Here is a 23,314-nt window from a genome sequence, read left to right on the forward strand (position 1 = left end):
GATATGGCCATGTAATGGCTGTGTCAGTTTTAACGTACTGTATACTTGAAACTAGATATTACAAATTGAGTATGAATTGCTTAGTAGTAAAGCTGTATGTACCAACTCTTGGTTTTTCTCTGGTTTTAAGCATGTGTTGACACAGGAAGAGCACTGTAGTAACATTTAAAAGGTACTTAATTTGGTATATTTCTATAGTGTCTCCATTGCCAGTAGTGATATCAGAAATACTTCTATAAAATTTGCATTTTCTTTGCTTCTGACTTAGGGACAGTGATTATTAAGAGGCTGGGTACTCAGGCCAGTTTTAGACTCTATCTCCTTGTCATGAAAGAGATCTCTCTAAAAATTCAGGGAAATGCATTAATGTAGTTTGAACATATTTTTTTCTGGCTAGAAAATCATACTTCTTAATTTTGGGTGGATGTGCTGGGTAATTTGTTGACCATCCAGTCTCCTGAAGACATTTAGAAGTCTGTTCATAGATATTGTTAAAATACTTGCTGAAATCCTTTATGTTCAGAGTTGAGAAGATTTCAGCTGCAAATTAGAATCATGTATAAAATTTGTATATGTTTTTTAGCTCACCACCAGAGCCAAAGGCTCAACAGGGCTTGACATTAACTTTTTTTCCTACTTGTCCATTCGGACAAGTAACCAAGACATTTACTTGTCCGAACTTAAACTTCACTTGTCCGAAAAATTTCAAATAAAGAACTAATACTGTTATCTGAAAACTAAAAATTAAGTCCATTACATGTGCATGATGTTATTTATAAATACAACAAATAATAAAACAAAATTTTATCTGTACTTTCTGTCCTGAGGCCTGTTCAACAGAGCGAACGTTCGTGAGCGCTCGCCTAAATTCCTTATCCTTTCAACAGAAATGTTGGCGAGTGCTCGCGAACGTTCGCGCTGTTGAACAGGCCTCTGGCAACATAAAACAGAATCCAAACTTGGTCAGTTCCATGCCTTTGAAGTAGTATGCAATTAGTGAACTTCGATCCCGATCGAGTGTACTCAATTACATAGCAATCTATATCGGGATCGAAGTTCGGTTTTTATGTACTGTTTCCGTCTTAAAGTACCTGTAAACTTTCACAGTCATTCTTTTAAATATTTAGAGACTTATTTACATAAAAATGCACTTGTCCAATCGGACAAGTGCCCAGCAATATTCACTTGTCCATATTTTTTTTTCACTGGTACTGGACAAGCGGACAAGCGTTAATGTCGAGCCCTGCTCAAGCGCCTTTTTCTGCCTGTCCAGGGCTCAACATTTAATGTTTGTCTCAGTCTGATTGTCATATCCAGTTCATTTTGTGTTTGGACAATTCAATCTCCACAAACACTTGTCCTATTACTTGTCAGATAGTGCAAGTTACATGTACCTTTTTAAGCATTTGGAAATGTTGTGAATCTGAAAAAAAAAAATCCCCACAGAATTCATAAATTGCTGTGGTTCATTTTTTAAATCGCAAACTTCAATAACTAGATAGATTTTTCTATCATTAAAATGATAGTGTCCTTCAGATACAAATGATTGTACCTAATGTTCATTTTTGAATGACTGAATGCATGCAAATGGAACCTACCAAAAATCGTCACTCAGGTACACATTTAAGTCATGAACCTTACAAAGTTGGAGTTTAACTTGACAACTTATTTATGAATTAAAACAATGGTTTTTATTGAATGTATACCCAGGGTACTGAGAATAGAACAAGTACATGTAGACCATTTTGTAGCACAGTATCAAGTCACATCAGCACGATGTTTTGTTAAAATTTATTGGTTTTATTTGTTTGTTTAACATCCTTCAAGAATTTTACACTCATATTGGGTGCCACTTTGCCACTTGCCATGGAGGGCTGCAAATTTAGACCTTTACTTGGCACTTACGGCCTTTTGAACAGTGAGGGATCTTTTTCATGCCATCACTTACTGCGACACAGGACCTTGGTTTATATGGTCTCATCCAGAAGATCGGTCTCCACGTCCAACAGTGGGATTCAGACCTGTGCCATAAGGATCAACTCCTTACGCTGTGACTCTGGAGCAAATGCTCTAACCACTGCGCCATGTGGATGACAGATAAAAATGTACCATCTAGTCATTAGTTTTTTATGGGTACAAATTTAGAGAGGATTACATTTATTGCACATTGGAAAGTTAATAATAAAGTTAAAACAATTTTTATTCTTTCTTGTCCTAGCTAAGTTGGACAAGTAAAAAATGCATTCAAACAAGTTACATTTGTCGGCAACTTGTCAATGAACAAGTAGGTATTTAAGTTAATGTTGAACCCTGCTGTTTTGCATTGTCTGTATAATTATCACATTTTTGACTTCTCCAAAACCATTTGGCTAATTTCTACCAAATTTGCTGCAAAGCATCCTTGGGTGAAGGGGATTCAAGTTTGTTCACATGAAGGGCCACGCCTTCCTTCAAGGGAAGATAATTAAGAATTAGTGATGTGATAATTTAATGGCATCTTTCAAAAATCTCATGAACCACTGAGCCAGAAAGATGAAACTTATGTGAAAGCTTCATTACATTGTATAGATCTAGGTTTGTACAAATCATGACCCCAGGGGATAGGGTGGGGGCACAACAGGGGATGAAAGTAATTCATATATAGGAAATATCTTTATAAAAGTTGTCTCCTCAAGAACAGCAAAGCTATGATTAGTCATAATATGGAAGCATCGTCAGATATGTAGATTTAAGTTTGTTCAATACATGACCCCGATGGTAAGGGGGGGGGGGGGGGGGATGGTATGTGATTGAAATTTTATGTCATAGAAAAAAGAACTGCTAAAGAAGAACAGAAGGGCTATTGTTACTCAGGTGAACATTGTGGCACATGGGCCTCTTATTAACAAAGCAGTGGCCAGCAGAAGTTGCTTGATAATTACTCTGATCAATCCTGATCAGACACTTGTCATATCACATTATCTTACCCTTGTTGTTTTAGAACAAAAGTTTCACAATGTGCCTGTGACAGGAGATTATATAAATCTCTTGTTTTGCTTGTATTGATTTTGTCTGCCCTTGATCAGTAACAGTTCAGCGGAATAAAAGCTGAATTCAGTGTGCGTTGTAATGGGATCAGGACTAACAATATGATGAAATCAAAATAAAACAGATTCCCAGGATTTTACAACATTTACTCCCTGAATTGAGATTTGGACATAAGGAAATTAAGGCAGCACTTAAGTGTAGCTGAATTTCCGTCTTATTTATATTTTTTAATCCTGACTTGAAAAAGGCTACACAGCATTCATGAAAAGGAAGTATGAAAAACAGAAAGAGTATTTCCCCTTAAATGTTTGATTCTTCAGATCAGAGACATCTTAAAAATACATGCAGAGAACTGATATGGAATTGTTGCTTTACAAATAAGATCATGCATTTGTCAAAATCAATATCAATATAATTCAAGAAGAGAATGAATTCTGTATGATGAACAGTTGTGTTAGTTTTCAAACAATCTTCATTTATAAAATAAATGTATTTGCACTAATCTTAGTTTTCATGCATAAAGAATATTGACCTAAAACATGTGGTTAGTGCATATAATGTCAAACCTGGAAGACAAGCTTGATCAGGCCATTGATAAGGTAAAAAAAAAAAAAAATAGGGATGACACCTGTTTTGAGAAAGATATTCTTCTGTTAGAAATCATAATGAAAAGAAAATAGTAAAATAAAAATCAGATTATAGTATCAGTTTTTAGCTCACCTGAGCTGAAAGTTCAAGTGAACTTTTCTTATCACACATATTGTTTGGCATCCATCTATTTGTCAATCCATCTGTAAACATTTTATGTTTTTCAACTTCTCAATAACAGCTGGGCCAATTTTAACCCAAGTTGGCACAAAGCATCCTTGAGTAAAGGAGGTTAGTAATCCAAAAGATAGGAAATCAAGAAAAGGCAAAATTAAAGTGGGATCTTTAAAAAATCTTTTCAAGATCCACTGGGCCAGAAAAGGTGAATCTTGTGTAAAAACTTTGAGGTAGTGTAGATTTTAAATTGTTCAAATCATTGTCCCATGGTGGTAGGATGGGGCCACAGTAGAGGATCCAAGTTATACTTTAAAATATAGAGGAAAAAATCTTTAAAAATCTTCTCAAAAACTACTAGACCAGAAAAGAGAAACTTGCATAAAAGCTGCCTGAGGTAGTGTATATTCTAAATTGTTCAAATTATGCCCCCCCCCCCCCCCCCCCCCCCCCCCCCCCCCGGGTAGAGTGGGGCCACAATAGGGATCAAAGTTTTTTTTTTTCAAATTACTAAATAGGAAGTTTAAAAAAAAAAATCTTCTCAAAAACCACTGGACCAGAAAAATTGAAACTTGTGTGAAAGCTTCCTAATATAATGTAGATTCTAAATTGTTCAAATCATGCCCCCCCAGTTGTAGGATGGGGCCACAGTAGGGGATTAAAGTTTTACAAGAGACTATTTAAGAAAAAATTTTGTTTAATCTTTTCAGGAACCACAATAAAAATCATTCATTTTTCAACATTCCCAAATTGTGTGGGTTTTTTTTTCTAATTATGGAATATGGACCCCGAGTAATAGTTGCCTAAAATCATGCAGAATCAAATTTTTACGTATTGCTTGTATACAGGAAAAGAATTTCCTTCTCCATAGCTGCAAGGTCATGATTGTATCACTAAGTAATGTTGATATGAAGCATCCATATGTTGTGTGGATTCAGAGACCCCTTAGAGTGAGGGTGGGGCCATGAGATGTGGTCACAATTTTTCATGGGAATATAAAAATCTTCAAGAACAGCAGGACTAAAGTTGCTCAGGTGAGCATTGTGGCCCATTGATCATTGTATGATTTGTATTTTAGGTGCAAAATTACCTCTGTCAAATGTGGATGTGGAAACAAAGATATCTTTTGGTGCCAACATGTGGTGGCGCTGTCCTTATACCGCATTAGGAGGGCTGACACTGTTGAACTTCGAGTCCCCATCTCAGGTAAAGAGAACAATTCTATGTTTAAGGAAAACACTTTAAATCATCCTGTTTGGAATTCATTAAAACTATTTCTTTTATAAAAAGTAACCTAAAAATATTTATCTTAAGAGTGTGTTATGCATAGAATTAAATGTTTGCATTATTGAATGCAGCATCAAAAGAAAGTAATGACAAAAGTTACAATCATGGGGCAACAAAATTACAAAAGTCTGAACCATCTTTAATAATAGAACATTGCTTTTTGAAATCTGAAGTTTATGTTTACTTTACAGAAACTCTTTTACAAATGAGTCGAGAACAGCTCCAGAAGTTTGCTCAGTATCTTATAGCTGAGCACCATACAGATGTCCTGCCAACATCTCAGAAAATTGCAGATGAAATTCTGTGTGCAAAATCGGAAATCAACTTATTACCAGGTAGGAATTAAAGATGAATGTGTTGAAAAGACCACAACAGCAGTTAAATCACTTAAGGTAGTACACAATAGATAAGCCAAATTTTTCCTCAAATTCATTTTTTTAAAACTTTGAAATTTTGTTCTAGGATACAAAATCTCTTTTTGTAAGTAATTTGAAAGAAATTCAACTGCACAATTTTTTCCCACATAGCTTGAAATATGGCCTATCGGCCCCCTGTAAGAAGATTGTGAAATCAGACATTGCACTTCAGAATATGCATTTTTTAAAAATTACCGATTGATCTATTGCAAATTTGAGTGATACTTTTTATAAATGCAACCTTTCTGTAACTAAATTTCAGTAAATTATATTGATACTGGTAAATTTGAGTAAAATGTGATAAAAAATTAAAATATACATAGCCCAGGAATTGAAAATTCACATGTAAATATGTTACACCTTAAGTTCTCTTAAGAAAAAAATTTTAATTAAATTTTTACAAAAAATCAACAGAATGATTGAAATAGAACTCAGATTAAAATGTGTCAAAATGAGGAACATTGAACCTACAGTTTCAGATATTTTGCCGATCTAAAAAAAAATATCCAATGCAAAAATTAAAAGAATCGGTAGATCACAATATTTGACCTTTGACCTCTAAATATGACCTTGACCTTTATTGTTTATAAAGCATCGAGACTCCTCATAAATATGTCCAAATATCAGGTCTTTACTAAAGTTGGATCAAAAGTTGCTGTGCATTAAATAACACTGTCATATTGCATGTAGATGGCATGAACACATACTAAAATGTAGGCTCTCGAATGACAAATATATAGGATTCTCTTAATTTTTTTTAAACAAAATATGACAAGAAACATGTCACAACTTATTAATTATTGACATTATAGTGATATTTATATTCTTTTTTTCTAGTATACTTATAAGAAATGAGTTCATGGGTGTTTTGTACTACGTTAAAGTATACATCATTTATGTTGCCAAGTTTTAATCTCTAAAATTCTCTAAAATTATTGAAGAATTCAATACAAAAATATTGGTCTTAGAACTTTAAGGCTTTTAACTAAAATCAGTCAAAGTTTTATGGAAGAGACCAATGAATTATTCAGCCATAAGATATCTAACGCCTAGGGGGGTATTTTTATGACGTCGAGCTCTTGGAGCTCGAACGTCATCTAGCAAGCGCCCAGTTGAAATCGCGACCGGATATGTACGCGACCGAATGTGTCAGTCGATGCATCCGCAATAGAAAATAGCAATAAGTATAAACCAATTTCTTTGAAAACGCTCAAAATGAATAATAGCTTGAAAATAAAATTGCATCAATTATATCCGCAATTAATTCTATTGCAAAACAACAATATTATATTTTATTCTCACACAAGAAAAACGTGATGGTTGTTGCGGATGAATTTCTATAGAAAAGGTGCGTTGAATGACATGAATAACATTTCGGAACGATAACCGTAAAACAACACAACAGGAGGTAAAATAATCACAAAATTACATAAACACGAATACTTCAAGACTAAAAAGATTGAATTTCTAAATCTTAGCTTTACTTATACAATCTTCTAACCAACTCTATCCTAAAAACCGATGATATTGACCAGTATTGCTGTATTTCTCCATTTCCTCCATTTCCCAGTATACCGTATACCACGCCCGATCGTAACTCGATCGTAATTTTAACAGACTAGAGGCTTGGTTGTAGTTTAGATGCAATCACTAATACAATGCTTTGACATTGGCAATTAGAAAAAAATATTATATAAATTCACGAAATCCTTCATAGTTCTTCAACTGACTGAAAAGAATTTAGCATGAACATGTTCGACGGTGTCTGGTCAATTCGAACCCTGCTCCATTCGGACCATGACATAAGGCCCCAGACTGTAATTGTGATATTTTGTTTAAACTATTTTTTTATTATGTCTCCTGAGTCACTCACTTGACTTATTGCTACCTTCAAATTCAAAATGATCTTTTGAAATTGTTTTTCTTCTTCGACGTCATTGAAGCCTTTCAGGCTTTTGATTTTTAATATATCATGATAATTCTTACCTTTTTAGCTCACCTGAGCTGAAAGCTCAAGTGAGCTTTTCTGATCACCGGTTGTCCGTCATCTGTCCGTCCTTCCGTCTGTCTGTCCCTCTGTAAACTTTTCACATTTTTGACTTCTTCTCAAGAACCACTAGGCCGATTTTAACCAAACTTGGTACAAAGCATTCTTGAGTGAAGGGGAGTTTAAATTGTAAAAATGAAGGGCCAAGTCCCCACCAAAGGGGAGATAATCAATAATAATACAAAAATTGGGTGGGGTCATTAAAAAATCTTCTTCTCAAGAACCACTGGGCCAAAAAGGCTGAAACTTAGGTGGAAGAATCCTGGGGTAGTGTAGATTCTAAATTGTTCAAATCATGACCCCCAGGGGTAGGGCAGGGCCACAATAGGGAATCCAAGTTTTACATTGAAATATGTAGTAAAAATCTTTAAAAATCTTCTTCTCAAGAACCACTGGGCCAGAAAGGCTGAAACTTATGTGGAAGCATCCTGGGGTAGTGTAGAATCTAAATTGTTCAAATCATGACCCCCGGGGGTAGGGCGGGGCCACAATAGGGAATCCAAGTTTTAAATTGAAATATATAGTAAAAATCTTTAAAAATCTTCTTCTCAAGAACCACTGGGCCAGAAAGGCTGAAACTTATGTGGAAGCATCCTGGGGTAGTGTAGATTCTAAATTGTTCAAATCATGGGGCCACAATAGGGAATCCAAGTTTTACATTGAAATATATAGGAAAAATCTTTAAAAATCTTCTACTCAAGAACCACTGGGTCAGAGAAGCTGAAACTTATGTGGAAGCATTCTGGGGTAATGTAGATTCTAAATTGTTCAAATCATGACCCCCGGGGGTAAGGCAGGGCCACAATAAGTACTTGGGGGGGGGGGGTGAGAGAAATCAGGTGAAAAACAGCAAGGCCAAAGTTACTCAGGTGAGCGCTGTGGCCCATGGGCCTTTTGTTTGATGTACACAGCCATTTTCTTTCAAATTGTGATCTAAAGTTACTTGTGATGGAGATTCAATCAATGAAATTGTATGCAAGGAAATTCAATTATGCATATTGATACAATGTCCATAATAAGGCTTTGTTTGAAGGAGTACAAGTGAAGGTTTCAGTGGTACAATGACTTCTCCATAAAGACATGGAAACTTACAACTTTTTGTTTTAAAAAGGATATCATTTTTAGCTCACCTGAGCCGAAGGCTCAAGTGAGCTTTTCTGATCACATTTTGTCTGTAGTCCATCTGTCTGTCTGTCTGTCTGTCCGTCTGTCCGTCTGTAAACTTTTCACATTTTCGACTTCTTCTCCAGAACCACTGGGCCATTTTCAACCAAACTTGCCACAAAGTATCCTTGGGTAAGGGGGATTCAAGTTTGTTCAAATGAAGGGCCACGCCTTCTTCCAAGGGGAGATAATTATGAATTTGTGAAAAATTAATGGCATCATTAAAAAATCTTCTTCTCAAGAACCACTGTGCTTGAAAATATGAAACTTATGTGGAAACATCCTCAGGTAGTGTAGATTCAAGTTTGTTCAAATCATGACCCCTGGGGGTCGGGTGGGGCCACAATGGGCAATCAAAGTTTTACATAGGAATATATAGGAAAAATCTTTAAAAATCTTCTTCTCAAGAACAGCAAAGCCATGATTGGTCATATTTACATGGTAGCATCCTCAGGTACTGTAGATTCAAGTTTGTTCAAATCATGACCCCTGGGGGTCAGGTGGGGCCACAATGGGCGATCAAAGTTTTACATAGGAATATATAGGAAAAATCTTTAAAAATCTTCTTCTCAAGAACAGCAAAGCCGTGATTGGTCATATTTACATGGAAGCATCCTCAGGTAATGTAGATGGGGGTGTGGCCAAGACCATCAGTTGGCATGATTATAACAAACAATGAACCCTCATTCTACCTGAATTGTAAAATTCATAGCCCTACCTTCAGGCTCTTTACTCAGTTACAGTTTAACTAATGTAAATAGTGCATTGTAACCCACCCCCTTACTTTTATGAACTGGAAAAAATGTACTGTCTTCCTGTCTGGTACAAAGTTGTATATGGGTTTAATTTCAGAACAATTTCTTGTCTGAATAAATTCAAATTTGTATGTGATGATGTCATGCCATATATAAGGACATTGATCAAATATCACCACTGAAATCATATCTGAGATGTAGCTTTTTCTAGTTCCTTTGTAATGAAGCTAGACTTGAGCATAAAGTTGATTATGACCTTAAAGTCGCTTTAATTCATCCAATTGTTATGTTTAAAAATATTTCTGGTTGTTTGTGAAAAATAATTCTCCATAGAAAGTTTCCACTTTTGTAAAATTATATTTTCAGCGTCAGTGTTTTTTAAAAGATATTAATATATTAAATTTCAAAAAAGTAAATTTTGTTGGGTCACACAAAAAAAGAGAGAATGCAAAGCTTGCGCGTGCACAGTGGCTTTGTAAACAAATTTGAACATTAGAAGTCAAACGAATACATGGTAGTCCAAAATATCTGAAAAAAAACCCGCTGGAAATAAGACCGAAAGGGCATATTTATATAGGAAAGCACACAGGGAAGTACCTGGGGGAATCGTCAGGGCTAAACTTGCAATTCAGAACACGATATAAAATATCTCAAATGGTAATTTCATGTGTTTCTCATCTTGGGGTTTGTTTAGCTTATGGAAGTCACATGTCCATAGCCTGTATGTTTTGTCAACATGGTTTATGACTGAGCTTTCTCTTATAAATATAGTTGTTAACCAAAAAAACATGATTTATTTTTATATATATTTTAAGTATACATGTACATATACATGTCCATTTATTGTATAAGAAAAATATGTGTCTCAATCAGACAAGGGACTTTAAGGTAAAGTATGTCATAACCTGAATTAGTATCATAAATTAAAGGTCAAGGTCAATGGACAAATTACGTTACTTTCTACTGGTCAAATTGTTATCCCATGTGCCACACCCACTTAATACCTGTCTGATTGTAGGTGCTCCTGACCCCACTGCTGGTGCCTCGGTGGATGATGACAATAGCTGGCATCTTGATGAAGATCAGGTCAGAGAAACTGTCCGGTGCTACTTATCCCAGGGGGGCTATCTTAACATGGCCAACCAGCTTACATTTATGTTTGCCAAGGTAATTGTGTACGTTGCATATACGTATATGTACTCACTAGATCTCAGTTCTAGGAGCTTCTAGCTCTTGCTTTACATGAGTTAGGCATAGTTGGGTTTTTTTTTTTTTTTGATAAAGGTGAAAAATATTTTGAAAAGTGTATATTAAAAAGTTAGAAAGAACATTATAAATGTAAAATAGTAAATTATAGTACTTTAAACATTTAAATGCCATGTGTCAGCTACATGTATGTTTAATTGAAACATTTCAGTTCTTTGAAAATATGCATTTTGAATCCTGCTAAACTCGAAAATATCTCTCAGGTTCGTGAAATGTTGCGTGCTCGAGATTCCAATGGTGCTAGAATGTTAACTCTGATTACTGAGCAGTTCCTTGCAGACCCTCGTCTTGTTGTGTGGAAGTCTCAACAACAACCAATGTCTGACAAGTGCAGACAACTATGGGACGAATTAGGTCAGATTTTATTATTCAATAGAATAATATTTATCAGAACTAATTGTGTAAAGCATGATACTATAAAAGAAAAACTGATTAAACTATTTTTTTTTTGCCTCAAGATCAAAGATTCAGGGGGTATATTGTTTTTGTCCAGTCTGACTATCATTCTGTATTAACCTTCCTTATAACTTTTGAACCAAAGACCTAAGACACTATATTTGGTAGAGTTTTGGATATATATGAAAGCAATAATATTTCCTCATCAGATTAAGTCACCCATTTTTCTGAAGAAATCACAGGACATTAATTGGTAATTATATAGACTAGTGCAGTTTACAGCTCGAATTCATGACTATTGATGTAAACTGAATTTTATGTGTGCGTTAACAAATAGTTGTATTATTGAGAGGGCACCAAGATTTCTCATGAATAGTCCTTTAATATTATTACAACGAGGTAGGTACATTCATATATTTAGTATAAGGCATATGTGGCATGTTTCTGCTAAATAAAAGGGAAACTTTTCAACCACATATGCAGTAGGCCCATCCACTTTTACAGTTTTATGTTTTTGTTTTGTAATTTGTGACAACCCCATCAATTCATTGTAGTTAATTAGAAATGGTTACAAATACATCTTGTTCTGAATAATTATGCTAAAAAAAATAATTTCATGATAGATGAAATATTGGAATGTATAGGTAAGTAAGCCTATTAATGTTTCTAGGTGCATTATGGGTGTGTGTGGTGCTGAATCCCAACTGCTCTAGTAGTGAGCGTTCCTATTGGCAGAGCCTACTGGACCAGTGGTCCTCCTGTAATGTGTGTCCTCTAGAGGATCCAGATGTCCTCAATGTTGATCTCCTCCTCAACAGCAATGACAGTAGCTGTAAGTTTTCCTGAAAGATGTATCACAGCTTTGAATTGCCATTGATACTTGAAATTTGCTTTTGCAATGTTAATAGATACAGCTGCATGAACTTCAGTATCTCAAACATCAATATCTGGAATACTATGGATATTTAAGTGAATTGGAAGTCCCAGCTACTATTTCTTGATGTATTTTAACCTCAATATCTCAAATCTTTGGGCATCTCAAAGCTTTTATCAGTCCCGCCAAGTTTGAGATAACAAGGTTTTTTGAGGGCTTTTTTAAAGGACTTTGTGTCTCAGTTTTCCTAATTTGTTTATAAGTTGTAAACTTAAATACTTGCAGAATGAAGGGATGAACTTACTGATTTTTTTGTTGTATTTCTTAAATAAATTGATAAATCATGAATAAACCTGGATTTCTGATTATATCTGTAGCCCCCTTTTCCCGTAAACCACGAACCATTTTCCATAGGGCATTGGAAGCCAGTAAGTTGAAGTGGCATGACTCTCATTTAAAACTGATCCTAAGACAGGACCCTGCTTATCCAGACTGTCCTATGTGGCATGGTAAGTATCAAAATGAGACTGAACTAGTTGGGGGAAAACACTGTGATTAATATAATTATTAAGTTTTGTTATTGCTGTAGTGTATTAGATTTAAACTGCTAAGATTAAGGTCACAAAGGGACGTGTGTGATGTTTACTGACAATTATATATGTAAAACTTGAAAGGAAGGTACTCACCCATAAATCTGTGGAATAGGCAACAGGCACTTTCTCCATACATGCATACACAAATATCAAGTGATATACATATTAAAGCGATTGGTAATTTAACATGTTAAGGAGTTGTCCTAATAAAACAAAAACAAACAAAAGACCCCCCCCCCCCCAAAAAAAAAAAAACTGTTGTAATTTACATTCAAATAAGAATTTCATTATTATTGCAGCCCTTGGTCCAAGAATTAAAATACTGTATACAGGGAAATTTTTGCCCCATTCCATTTTTGCCCCCTTCAATGTTGCTAGAAGGCAAGAAGCTCCCTTCAAAGGGGAGACATTGTTTTTGTTAGTTTTCTTCTTCAACCAAACCTTCACGGTATCTCAGTCTGTAGAACGCTCGCTCCATGATCAGAAGGTCGTGAGTTCGAATCTCGGCCACAACTGACCTCAATAAAAAATAGGTAGCAACTGTTCCTTCGCCAAGCGCTTGGCACTTTGAAGTGAAAGTTGCGGGTCCTTGGGATGAGACCTTAAAAACTGAGACCCTGTGTCATGGCAGGCATTGGCACGATAAAGATCCCTCACTGCTCAATGGCCATGAGTGCCAAGTAAGAGTCTAAATTTGAAGCCCTTCACTGGTATATCTCAATGTGAGTAAAAATTCTCACATGGAACGTAAAACAACATACAATCAATCAGTCAGTCAATCTTCAACCAAATTTTGTCCAGACTGTAACTTGAGAACACTTTGAAATTTAAAAAGACTTCAAATTATGAACGTGGGGAGACTTTTTGACCTTGACCCATTTATAAAGTAAAGGTCAATCTTTTACATCAAAATATAGTTTAGGCCATAAACTGAGAACCCTTTGACATTAGGATTCCATTGTGCCATTTATAGAGTCTTTAAGTCACATGATATGGTGACATCACATGGGACACTATCAAAGCTTTACTGAATAAACTTACAGGTAAACTTCAGTATCTTGACATCGCCACAACTATCGGAAATTGTCGACATGTATTGGGTGTCAAAATATCAGAGATGAGAATAAGCGTCCTGTATTTCATTGCAAAGCGAAACAATGAAAAGGCCTTGTTTATTACGTACATGAATTCAGTAGTCAGTAATTTGGCTAAATTTCAACAATTCCTATTTTTGTTTATAAAAAATCTGAGAAGAAATTGAAAACATATAAATCTTATTCTTTCTCCATATCAAAAGCTTTCTGACTTTATAGAATGTTTTCCATCAGGCATTCTGCATGTAATATTTGCTTTTTATCAGAACAGGAAATGTGCTGTTTAATCTTCAAATTTTCAAAGTCCGCACCCCTTGACACGTAAAAAAATTAAACCAAATGAATATTTCTTCTTTTATTTTAGAAAGAAAACTCATTCAAAAACAAATTTGTGTACTTGAACTAATGCAGTGATGTTACATATGTATGAACCACAGCTTTTTTAATTAATCACAGTTTGAATGTGTCGTTGATTGGGATGCATTTTTACCACAAAATATCACAGAATAAATCGTTCACTTTCTAACATATTTGAATTGGATTCATTGTTTTGTTACTCATTGTAATAAAGTTGCCATTTTGAAAGGCTTCAATATAGCATATGATAAATACAGGTCTGTATAAGTGGATTTATCAATGATATTACCTAAGCTGTTGTAACAATTAACATGTCATAGATGTTCGAGGGTACTGAAGCTTTATTTACAAACACGGTCTATAGAATAAAGTAGGCAGTGCACAGTCAAAACATAGGTTTGAATTTCTTGCGATGTTGAGATACACAGAGTTGTTGGTGAATGACTAGTGACTGTCTGGCAAACTGGTTTACCAGAGCAGAAAATTGAACTGATGACGACATATAACAGGTAAATTTTACTTTGGGACTGTTGAGATGATTTGAGATAAGCAAGGTAGGCGACATTACCAAGGTCAGCATATCCAATTTTTTGCAAATCATTTATATGATCATAGTAAATACTGCTAGGACCACGAATGGACATTGACATATTGCAGGTTGTTGACATATCTGATGTTGAGAGACAGAAGTTGACCTCTACCTAATAGAGCAACAAAAGAATCATGATTACTAGTAGGTCTTGGTCTCTGAAAAAAAGCATGCATAGATTAGATAAATTCATATGAAAACATGACTTCACATTGAAAATGACATTTTGTGCCAGAATCCAAAATGTTGAACTCAAAGGGAAGTTGTACAGTATAAGTGAAAAAGTATAGAATATGGCATTGTTACAAATTCAAAAATAATGTATTTAATGTGATATACCAGTTTATGGAATCATAAGAAGGTGTGATTAATTTGAAAAAAAGGGGTGAAGGTGCTTAAAAGGTCAAGTTGCTTGGATGAGTAAAAATGACAATTTAAGACTTTTTTTTATAGAACACTTCCCAACTGCTTGTGCTCGAGTTGATGCCTTGCGCTCACATGGTTATGTTAAAGAGTCCTTACGACTAGCTGTAGCTATTGTGCGATCTCTTAAACATCAGCAGAGGGTAAATCAGGAATGGTGCAGATGTCAAAATGAAGGTACTAAGTTACTAACATTTACTTGCTTTGGTAATGTCTCTTCAATAAAACAAATTAAAGAAAATAAATATCAAATACTGATGATGACAATTATAGATATGCCTAGTACAAGCAAAGGCTGTACACACAAGGTCAGGAACAACATGGAAGGCTGGATTGGGCATGCCCTGGACCCTGTAGGTGTTCTGTATGACAGCCTTACTGAAGCTTCCATAGACACAGAGGATACTTCTCAAGCAGGTAAGAATTCAAATTTGAGGGAAAAGTGTAAGGATTCATTTACTCATGAATTCAGATTTTTTTTTTATTATTTATAAAGAAAAGATGAAATTATACTTCCGTAAATTTTTGTGAGTTTTTTGGATCAAAGATTTTTTGCCTGTCTGTCCTTCATCTGTTGTGTGTTTGTGTAAAATTTCCACATATTTGTCCCTTGCTTTCACTAATGCCCTGTTCACATGGAGAGTTTAATTCAAAGTAAATTAATGCGAAGTAAACTAATGCGAATTAAATTGCGTTCACAGGACAGCTAATGCGAAGTAAACTAATGCAAATTAATATTTTATTTCTACAGTAAGCTATTCAGCAAGACTATTATGACGTCATTTTTAAATCACGTCACTTTATGCAGAGCAGATCCATATGACATAATGTCATGGTGTCTGTACACATTTCAGTGATTAACATAATTTTCCTTTGTTTTCACTAAAAAAATAGCAGAAGTACCTATATCTGACCACCGACATGTGGCATGTGACTTAATTTTGCCATTACGCATGCATCAAAATTTAATTCGAATTAGCTTCTCTTAGCGTTCACACGAAGCTAATGTGAAGTAATTTAATGCGCAGTAAATTAATGCGAATTAAACTAATTCGCATTAAATTCCCCGTGTGAACGCAGTTCAGTTTTAATTCGCAGTAACTTAGTTTAGTTCGAATTAAACTCTCCGTGTGAACAGGGTATAAGAGTGGGGGATATTAATTAGGATCTGTCCATAGACGATAGATTTATGTTTGTTCATATCATGACCCTAGGATGTTGGGTTGGATCAAAGTTATACACAGTAATACAGTACATAGGGAAAATCTTTTTCTCAAGAACAGCACAGCCATATCAATGTGGAAGCATTCTCAGGTAGTGTAGATTTAAGTTTGTTCAAATCATGACCTCCAGGGTAGGGTGGGGCCACAATATGTGATTAGAGTTTTACATAGGTATATACAGGGGAAAAAAATTGCTGATGAAGAACATCATGGCTAATTGACTCAGGTGAGCATTGTGGTCTATGAGCCTTTTATTTCCAAATATTATGTCTTGACCTATATGCAATAAACCATACAAATCATGATACACAGGTAGAATACATCAGAATTATGTATTTTCATGAGGTGTTGTTGACACAGTTATTAAAAGACATCTGTCAAATTCTATCAAAATTCTCCTCCTCCTTCTCTTTTATTATTGTTTGAACAAAACCTTGTAAGACATGAGAAAACATCGAAATACGTAATTCTGTAATATTTGAAACTCTCAAAAGAAATGGTACAAGTTCAGATGCTTCTTTTTAATTTATTGTAATTCAAACTGGTCAAGTTTTATCAGATACTTCTAATTTGTTATAATATCCTTATTTAATACAGAGAATTTTTTTTCTTGTAAATTGTGTAGAACTTCAAGGCTTCATGAATATTGTATAGTTATAAATTCATATTAAATAATTGTGAAAATTGAAATTGGAAGTAAAAGAAGGAAGAAATTTTTTTTTTCCTAAATGAAAAAATCAACCTTTGTATATCCTGAGAAATTCACAAATGATTGAGTAAATTACTATAGAATCGTCATTGTTCATGGGGGACCAATGTTCGTGAATTTTGTGGGTCACCCTTACCAATGAATTTACAATCCCACAAACGTTAATTTTGTAAACATATTGATTCATTGAATCTCATATAAACAAGTAACCCACGAAATTATGTCCCAACAAACAAGTAAAATTTTGCTTGCCCATGAACATTGACCCCCACAAATTAAAATGAATCCACAGTACTAGGAATCATTAAAAATCTGATGCTGAAGCTGCTATTGTAGATCAATCCATGTTAATAAAACTATTCCTGATTTATTTAGATAGCCTAAGTGGTCGACTGTTTTCTGGTGACAATCCCAGTTGTATACCTCCTCGATATCACCATGTTCCCATCCCAAACAGCAAGGACCGAAGCGAGTCGTATCTCACCATGGCTTTAGAAATAGCCCTAATTTGTAAGTAAACTTATGACAGCTTTAGAGTATTGTCTCTAAACATTTTGTCAGTTATTAGTAATGTTTGTATTTACTTTGCTATACAATTTATAGACTAGTTATTGTTCATAATATAGCTGTCAGAAATGCATTGATCTTGACTGCTGACACTGATACAAAACAAGATATTGCTTAAGTTAACTAATTTATTATATACAACACAAGCAAATAAAATATCTACACACTACAATTAACAAACATACAATTTGGAAAACTGGGGACATACAACTGTTCTGTAATACAATTTAGTAGTTTAGCCTGGTTTTCAAGCATATTTCCGTAGATTTTTGTGTGATTCTGACCAACCTGGCATCTCTGTAAACTTTTTGCTGGACAAGTGTTGTAGTGTAGGCCAGTGGTGGTTCTCCAGTCTGATCTATTGACTTATTTCTGTTGATTTTTAAAGTAGTAGAGGTAGGGTTTGGTTTGTAAGTACATGTACTTATTTAAAGATGTTGAAATGCCAGTTGAAGGTTGCATTTATATAATGTAGTCTTTCAAAGCTCTATGAGTAGGTTTAAGAGTACATTTCAAGCCTGGTTTGTAAATTATTTTCTTTTATTACGTTTCTAATGCTGTATTGTCAAGTTTGTGATAACATTTTCTGTTGACCTTGTTAATTTAACTGTGCAGTCAGGTTTGTATATGCTTATCTATAGATTTATAGTACATGTAGTACAGTCTTCTTTCTTGGTACAATTATGTAGAATTGAACAGCTGTACAATCTATTATGTAAATGTTTCTTTTCCTGTACTCATATCTCTACACTTCTGTAGCTGTGCAGGCTGTCTGAAGTATTTCATTGAAAAGAAATTGTATTTGTATTTACATTGTTCTCTTTTTTAAACATAACAAGTCAAATTATGATCATGTTTCACCACTGTTTGGTTGGCTTAAATTGCTTTTCATCAAAATGTAACAGGTCCTTAAAAAAAATAAACTGCTGGAGCTAATCATTTCCTCCTCTACAGCACACATAAAAATCAACGCTCAATACATTTCAGAGAAATTAAAACAATAGGTGCACAGCTATTCCTCTTTGAAATACATTCAGACCAAGTGTTGAGGAATTTAGTGAAATAAATGGTGTTTCAAGTATTGTTTTGCACTGGCCATGTTTTGATTGAACCTTAAATTGCACAAAATCTGCCACTAAATTTTATAACTCCATCAGCAGAAATTATTTGTATTATTTAACCTCTGTAAAAAAGTATTGGGGGTATACTGGAATCACAATGTCTGATATAACACTCAAATTTTTTATATACTGCTGCTTGATGCACAGTTGCAGATTAAGCTTTTTCATGTCCCACCATGAATATGACAGGGCATATTTTCTCATTTTCAAAGATACCAATCAAGATATTTTTATCAAACTTAATACACTGATTCATATTAGTGAGAGCTATCCAAATGCAAAAAATGCAAAAAAAATTGACGTTGACCTTTCCTTTCACCTTGATATTACTAATCTTATATTTGCATTTAGCTCAGTTTCAAAGATACTTTTAAGATTTTTTTATCAAACTTTATATACAGTTGAATTTGGTATCTCAAACACTGATATCTCAAATACTGTGGATATGTCAAAGTGATTTGGAAGTCCCAACCACTTGTTTTTTAAATATTTTACCCTCGATATCTCGAATCCTCGGATATCTCAAAGTTTTTTCTCAGTCCCATCGAGTTTGAGATAATGAGGTTTGACTGTACTGATACATATTGATGAGAGCTACTCAACTGCATCAAATTTTTTTACCCTGACCTATGATCTTGACCATACTTTTCTTTATTTTGCATTTAAATCAGTGTCAAAGAAACTATTAAAGATATATTTGTGTCGCCTGCAGATCAGAGTGACACTTAGGAATCACTTTACTTGGTGTCTGTCTGTCTGTCACACCTTATATCTCAAGAACTGTAAGAGGTATGAATTTGATATTTTTTCATATATTGCATGGCACTATGGCTTTTTTAAATTACCATGGTTACCACCCTTGTGGCCTTTGACCTTGACATACTTTTCAAAATAGTTCAGCATATTCTGACATTTAAGAGGTAAGTTTATGCTATTTAGCAGGTGCACTGTTTGTCCTAAAACATTATGCAAAATACCAGTGTTACAATCTACTTGACCTTTGACTAACTTTTCAAAAAATTCCCTTGACAGTTTGATTTTACTTATGTTTTTTAAATTTTTAGAAGAGGGATTTGATAATCAGCATTTATACATGTTTATGAGCTCATGATACTGTACTTTGAAAATGTATGATATTCAGTTACCATACAAACTTATATTTGAATACTTTGAAAATACATCGTGATCAGTATTTGACAATGGATCGAGTAGACTGACAATTGCAGTAAAGACAGACTGAAATCTCTTTTGGAAGATTATTAAAAACATGCACTAATCAATTGATGAATAATTATTATACCCCACGCAACAAGTTGCGTGAGGTATAATGTTTTTGACCCGTCCGTCCGTCAGTCAGTCAGTCAGTGTGTCAGTCAGTCAGTCAGTGTGTCAGTCAGTCAGTCCGTCAGTCCTGTTTTTTTGTCAGCGCAACTCCTCCTAAACCGCTGCACAGAATTTCGTCAAACTCTGCAGATATTTAGGACACAATGTGTAGATGTGCATATTACCAGGAAATTCCGATTCCTTTATTTTTTCTTGGAATTTCGGCACTTTTCAACTTAGATTTTTGGCCATATCTTGAATATGGAGATGAACAGTTTGTCAGCGCAACTCCTCATAAACCAATGCACAGAATTTAGTCAAACTTTGCAGATATTTAGCACACAATGTATAGATGTGCATATTACCAGGAAATTCCGATTCCTTTATATTTTCTTGGAATTTCGGCACTTTTCAACTTAGATTTTTGGCCATATCTTCAATATAAAGATGAACAGTTTGTCAGCACAACTCCTCTTAAACCGCTGCACAGAATTTGGTCAAACTTTGCAGATATTTAGGACACAATGTGTAGATGTGCATATTACCAGGAAATTCCGATTCCATTATTTTTCTGGGAATTTCGGCACTTTTCAACTTAGATTTTTGGCCATATCTTGAATATAGAGATGAACAGTTTGTCAGCGCAACTCCTCTTAAACCGCTGCACAGAATTTGGTCAAACTTTGCAGATATTTAGTACACAGTGTGTAGATGTGCATATTACCAGGAAATTCCGATTCCGTATTTTTCTGGGAATTTCGGCACTTTTCAACTTAGGTTTTTGGCCATATCTTGAATATAGAGGTGAACAGTTTGTCAGCACAACTCCTATTAAACCGCTGCATAGAATTTGGTCAAACTTTGCAGATATTTAGCACACAATGTATAGATGTGCATATTACCAGGAAATTCCGATTCCTTTATATTTTCTTGGAATTTCGGCACTTTTCAACTTAGATTTTTGGCCATATCTTCAATATAAAGATGAACAGTTTGTCTGCGCAACTCCTCTTAAACCGCTGCACAGAATTTGGTCAATCTCTGCAGATATTTAGTACACAGTGTGTAGATGTGCATATTACCAGGAAATTCTGATTCCATTATTTTTTCTGGGAATTTCGGCACTTTTCAACTTAGGTTTTTGGCCATATCTTGAATATAGAGATGAACAGTTTGTCAGCACAACTCCTCTTAAACCACTGCACAGAATTTGAACAAACTTTGCAGATATTTAGTACACAGTGTGTAGATGTGCATATTACCAGGAAATTCCGATTCCATTATTTTTGCCTTACGAGTTTTGCCTTTTATTGAAGAATCTTTCCAGCTAGGTAATAAGAAACTCCACTGGAATCAGCTTTTTATAATGAAATTCTATGTGAAATATTTTATGACCTTAAAAGACCCCTATTGATTTTGAGATCAAAACATTAATGGTTTAACACAAACACACACTCACACACACACCATCTTCGATAGTTCTCTCCCCCCCCCCCCCCCCCCCCCTTCAAATTGGTGTGCTTTGCCGTAAATAATTTCATAAGTACAGTATATAAACAGATTCATATGACTACATCATAATTTTGTTTCCATCAATTATTTAAATGTGTAAACTGTCATGTGTTGGACATGGACTTACACTCATTAACAAATCGAAATCACTGAGGAATTTAAATAACAGTTTGTCAGCATAATTCCGGCACTGAATTTCCTGAAACTTTGTAGGTATTTCAGAATAATGTATAGATTTGTATATTACCAAGAAATTTTGATTCCATTATTTATCTAGAAACTTCAGCCCAGTTAAATTTGTAACATACAAAGATTTGAATGTCCTTATATGCAAGAAGTTTTGATGTCATGATTTTTTGCAAGTAATGCCCCTTTTTTGAATTATACTGTGTATTTAAAATGCACTGTGCCATTCATTACGTGTTGCATTGTCGATTTTTGGGGAAGCGTGGGGTATGTGAGCTTGCTCACTTTTTCTTTCATTTCTAATAATTTTAGTTTAATTATTATGCCCCCCTTTGAAGAAGAGAGGGCGTATTGCTTTGCTGCTTTCGGTTGGTCGGTCGGTCTGTTCGCCCACCAACAGTTTCTGTTTATTTTCTTAGCAGAGGTTGCACATAATGAAATGAAATTTGGTATACAGATTTATCATTAGAATATCCAGGTCAAGTTCTGTTTTGGGTATGATCGAGCAATTTTTGTCAGAGTTATGCCCCTTAGACTTGGAAAAATTCGAATTATTTGCAGTTTCCATTCATTTTCTTTGCAGAGGTTGCATATACTGAAATGGAATTTGGTATACAGATTTATCATAAGAATATATAGGTCAAGTTCTGTTTTGGGTACGATTGAGCAATTTTGACAGAGTTATGCCCCTTGGACTTAGAAAAATTCCAATTCTTGGGGGGGGGGATGACTGTTTCACAAACATCTCTTGTTCATTTGAGGTTTGAGAACCATTTTTTCTTTGATTGTCAGATTCTATTGCAGTCTTATACTATCCATGTTTTTAGCTCACCTGAGCTGAAAGCTTAAGTGAGCTTTTCTGATCACCTGTTGTCCGGCATCCATCTATCTGTCTGTCTGTCCATCCGTCTGTAAACTTTTAACATTTTCAACAAAGCATCCCTGGGTGAAAGAGATTCTAAATTGTTAAAATGAAGGGCCAAGACCCCATCTAAGGGGAGATAATCAAGAAAAGGCAAAAATAGGGTGGGGTTATCAAAAAATCTTCTCAAGAACCACTTGGACCAGAACAGGTGAAACTTATGTGGAAGCTTCCTAAGATAGAGTAGATTTTAAATTGTTCAAATCATGGCCCCCAGGGGTAGGGTGGGGCCTCAATAGGGAATCAAAGTTATACATTGAAATATATAGGAAAAATCTTTAAAAATCTTCTTCTCAAGAACCATTGGACTAGGAAAGCTGAAACTTATATGGATTTCCTAAGGTAGTGTAGATTCTAAATTGTTCAATTCATGGTCCCAGGGGTAGGGTGTGGCCACAACAGGAAATGAAAGTTTTACATTGAAATATTTAGGAAAAATCTTTAAAAATCTTCTTCTCAAGAACCATTGGACCAGGAAAGCTGAAACTTATGTGGAAGCTTCCTGAGGTAGTGTACAAATCATGGCCCCTGAGGGTAGCGTGGGGCCACAATAGGGAATGAAAGTTTTGCATTGAAATATATAGAAAAATCTTTAAAAATCTTCTTCTCAAGAATTACTGAACTATGTGTTCCTTGGAAATTGTGTCCAATTTTTTTTATCTTGATGTTCTCTTTGGCCTTTGACTTTACTATTTCTTTTC

At 34.8% G+C, this 23,314-nt stretch overlaps 1 protein-coding gene across 1 annotated transcript in view; it reads left to right on the top strand.

Annotated features, from left to right (window-relative positions):
* Window positions 1–23,314, top strand: part of LOC133190576 (zinc finger SWIM domain-containing protein 6-like) — a 71,417-nt gene that overhangs the window by 15,937 nt on the left and 32,166 nt on the right. Inside the window, exons 3-11 of the mRNA XM_061326277.1 lie at window positions 4,868–4,995; window positions 5,268–5,411; window positions 10,477–10,625; window positions 10,928–11,078; window positions 11,791–11,952; window positions 12,372–12,503; window positions 15,081–15,227; window positions 15,324–15,467; window positions 17,358–17,492. Coding sequence (XP_061182261.1) covers window positions 4,868–4,995; window positions 5,268–5,411; window positions 10,477–10,625; window positions 10,928–11,078; window positions 11,791–11,952; window positions 12,372–12,503; window positions 15,081–15,227; window positions 15,324–15,467; window positions 17,358–17,492 — 1,292 coding nt within the window. The remainder of the gene's footprint in view (window positions 1–4,867; window positions 4,996–5,267; window positions 5,412–10,476; window positions 10,626–10,927; window positions 11,079–11,790; window positions 11,953–12,371; window positions 12,504–15,080; window positions 15,228–15,323; window positions 15,468–17,357; window positions 17,493–23,314) is intronic.

Source organism: Saccostrea echinata, unplaced genomic scaffold (assembly GCF_033153115.1).
Source record: "Saccostrea echinata isolate AGI-Se365-2 ecotype Australia unplaced genomic scaffold, CSIRO_AGI_Sech_v1 ptg000022l, whole genome shotgun sequence".
Lineage (NCBI taxonomy): Eukaryota > Metazoa > Mollusca > Bivalvia > Ostreida > Ostreidae > Saccostrea > Saccostrea echinata.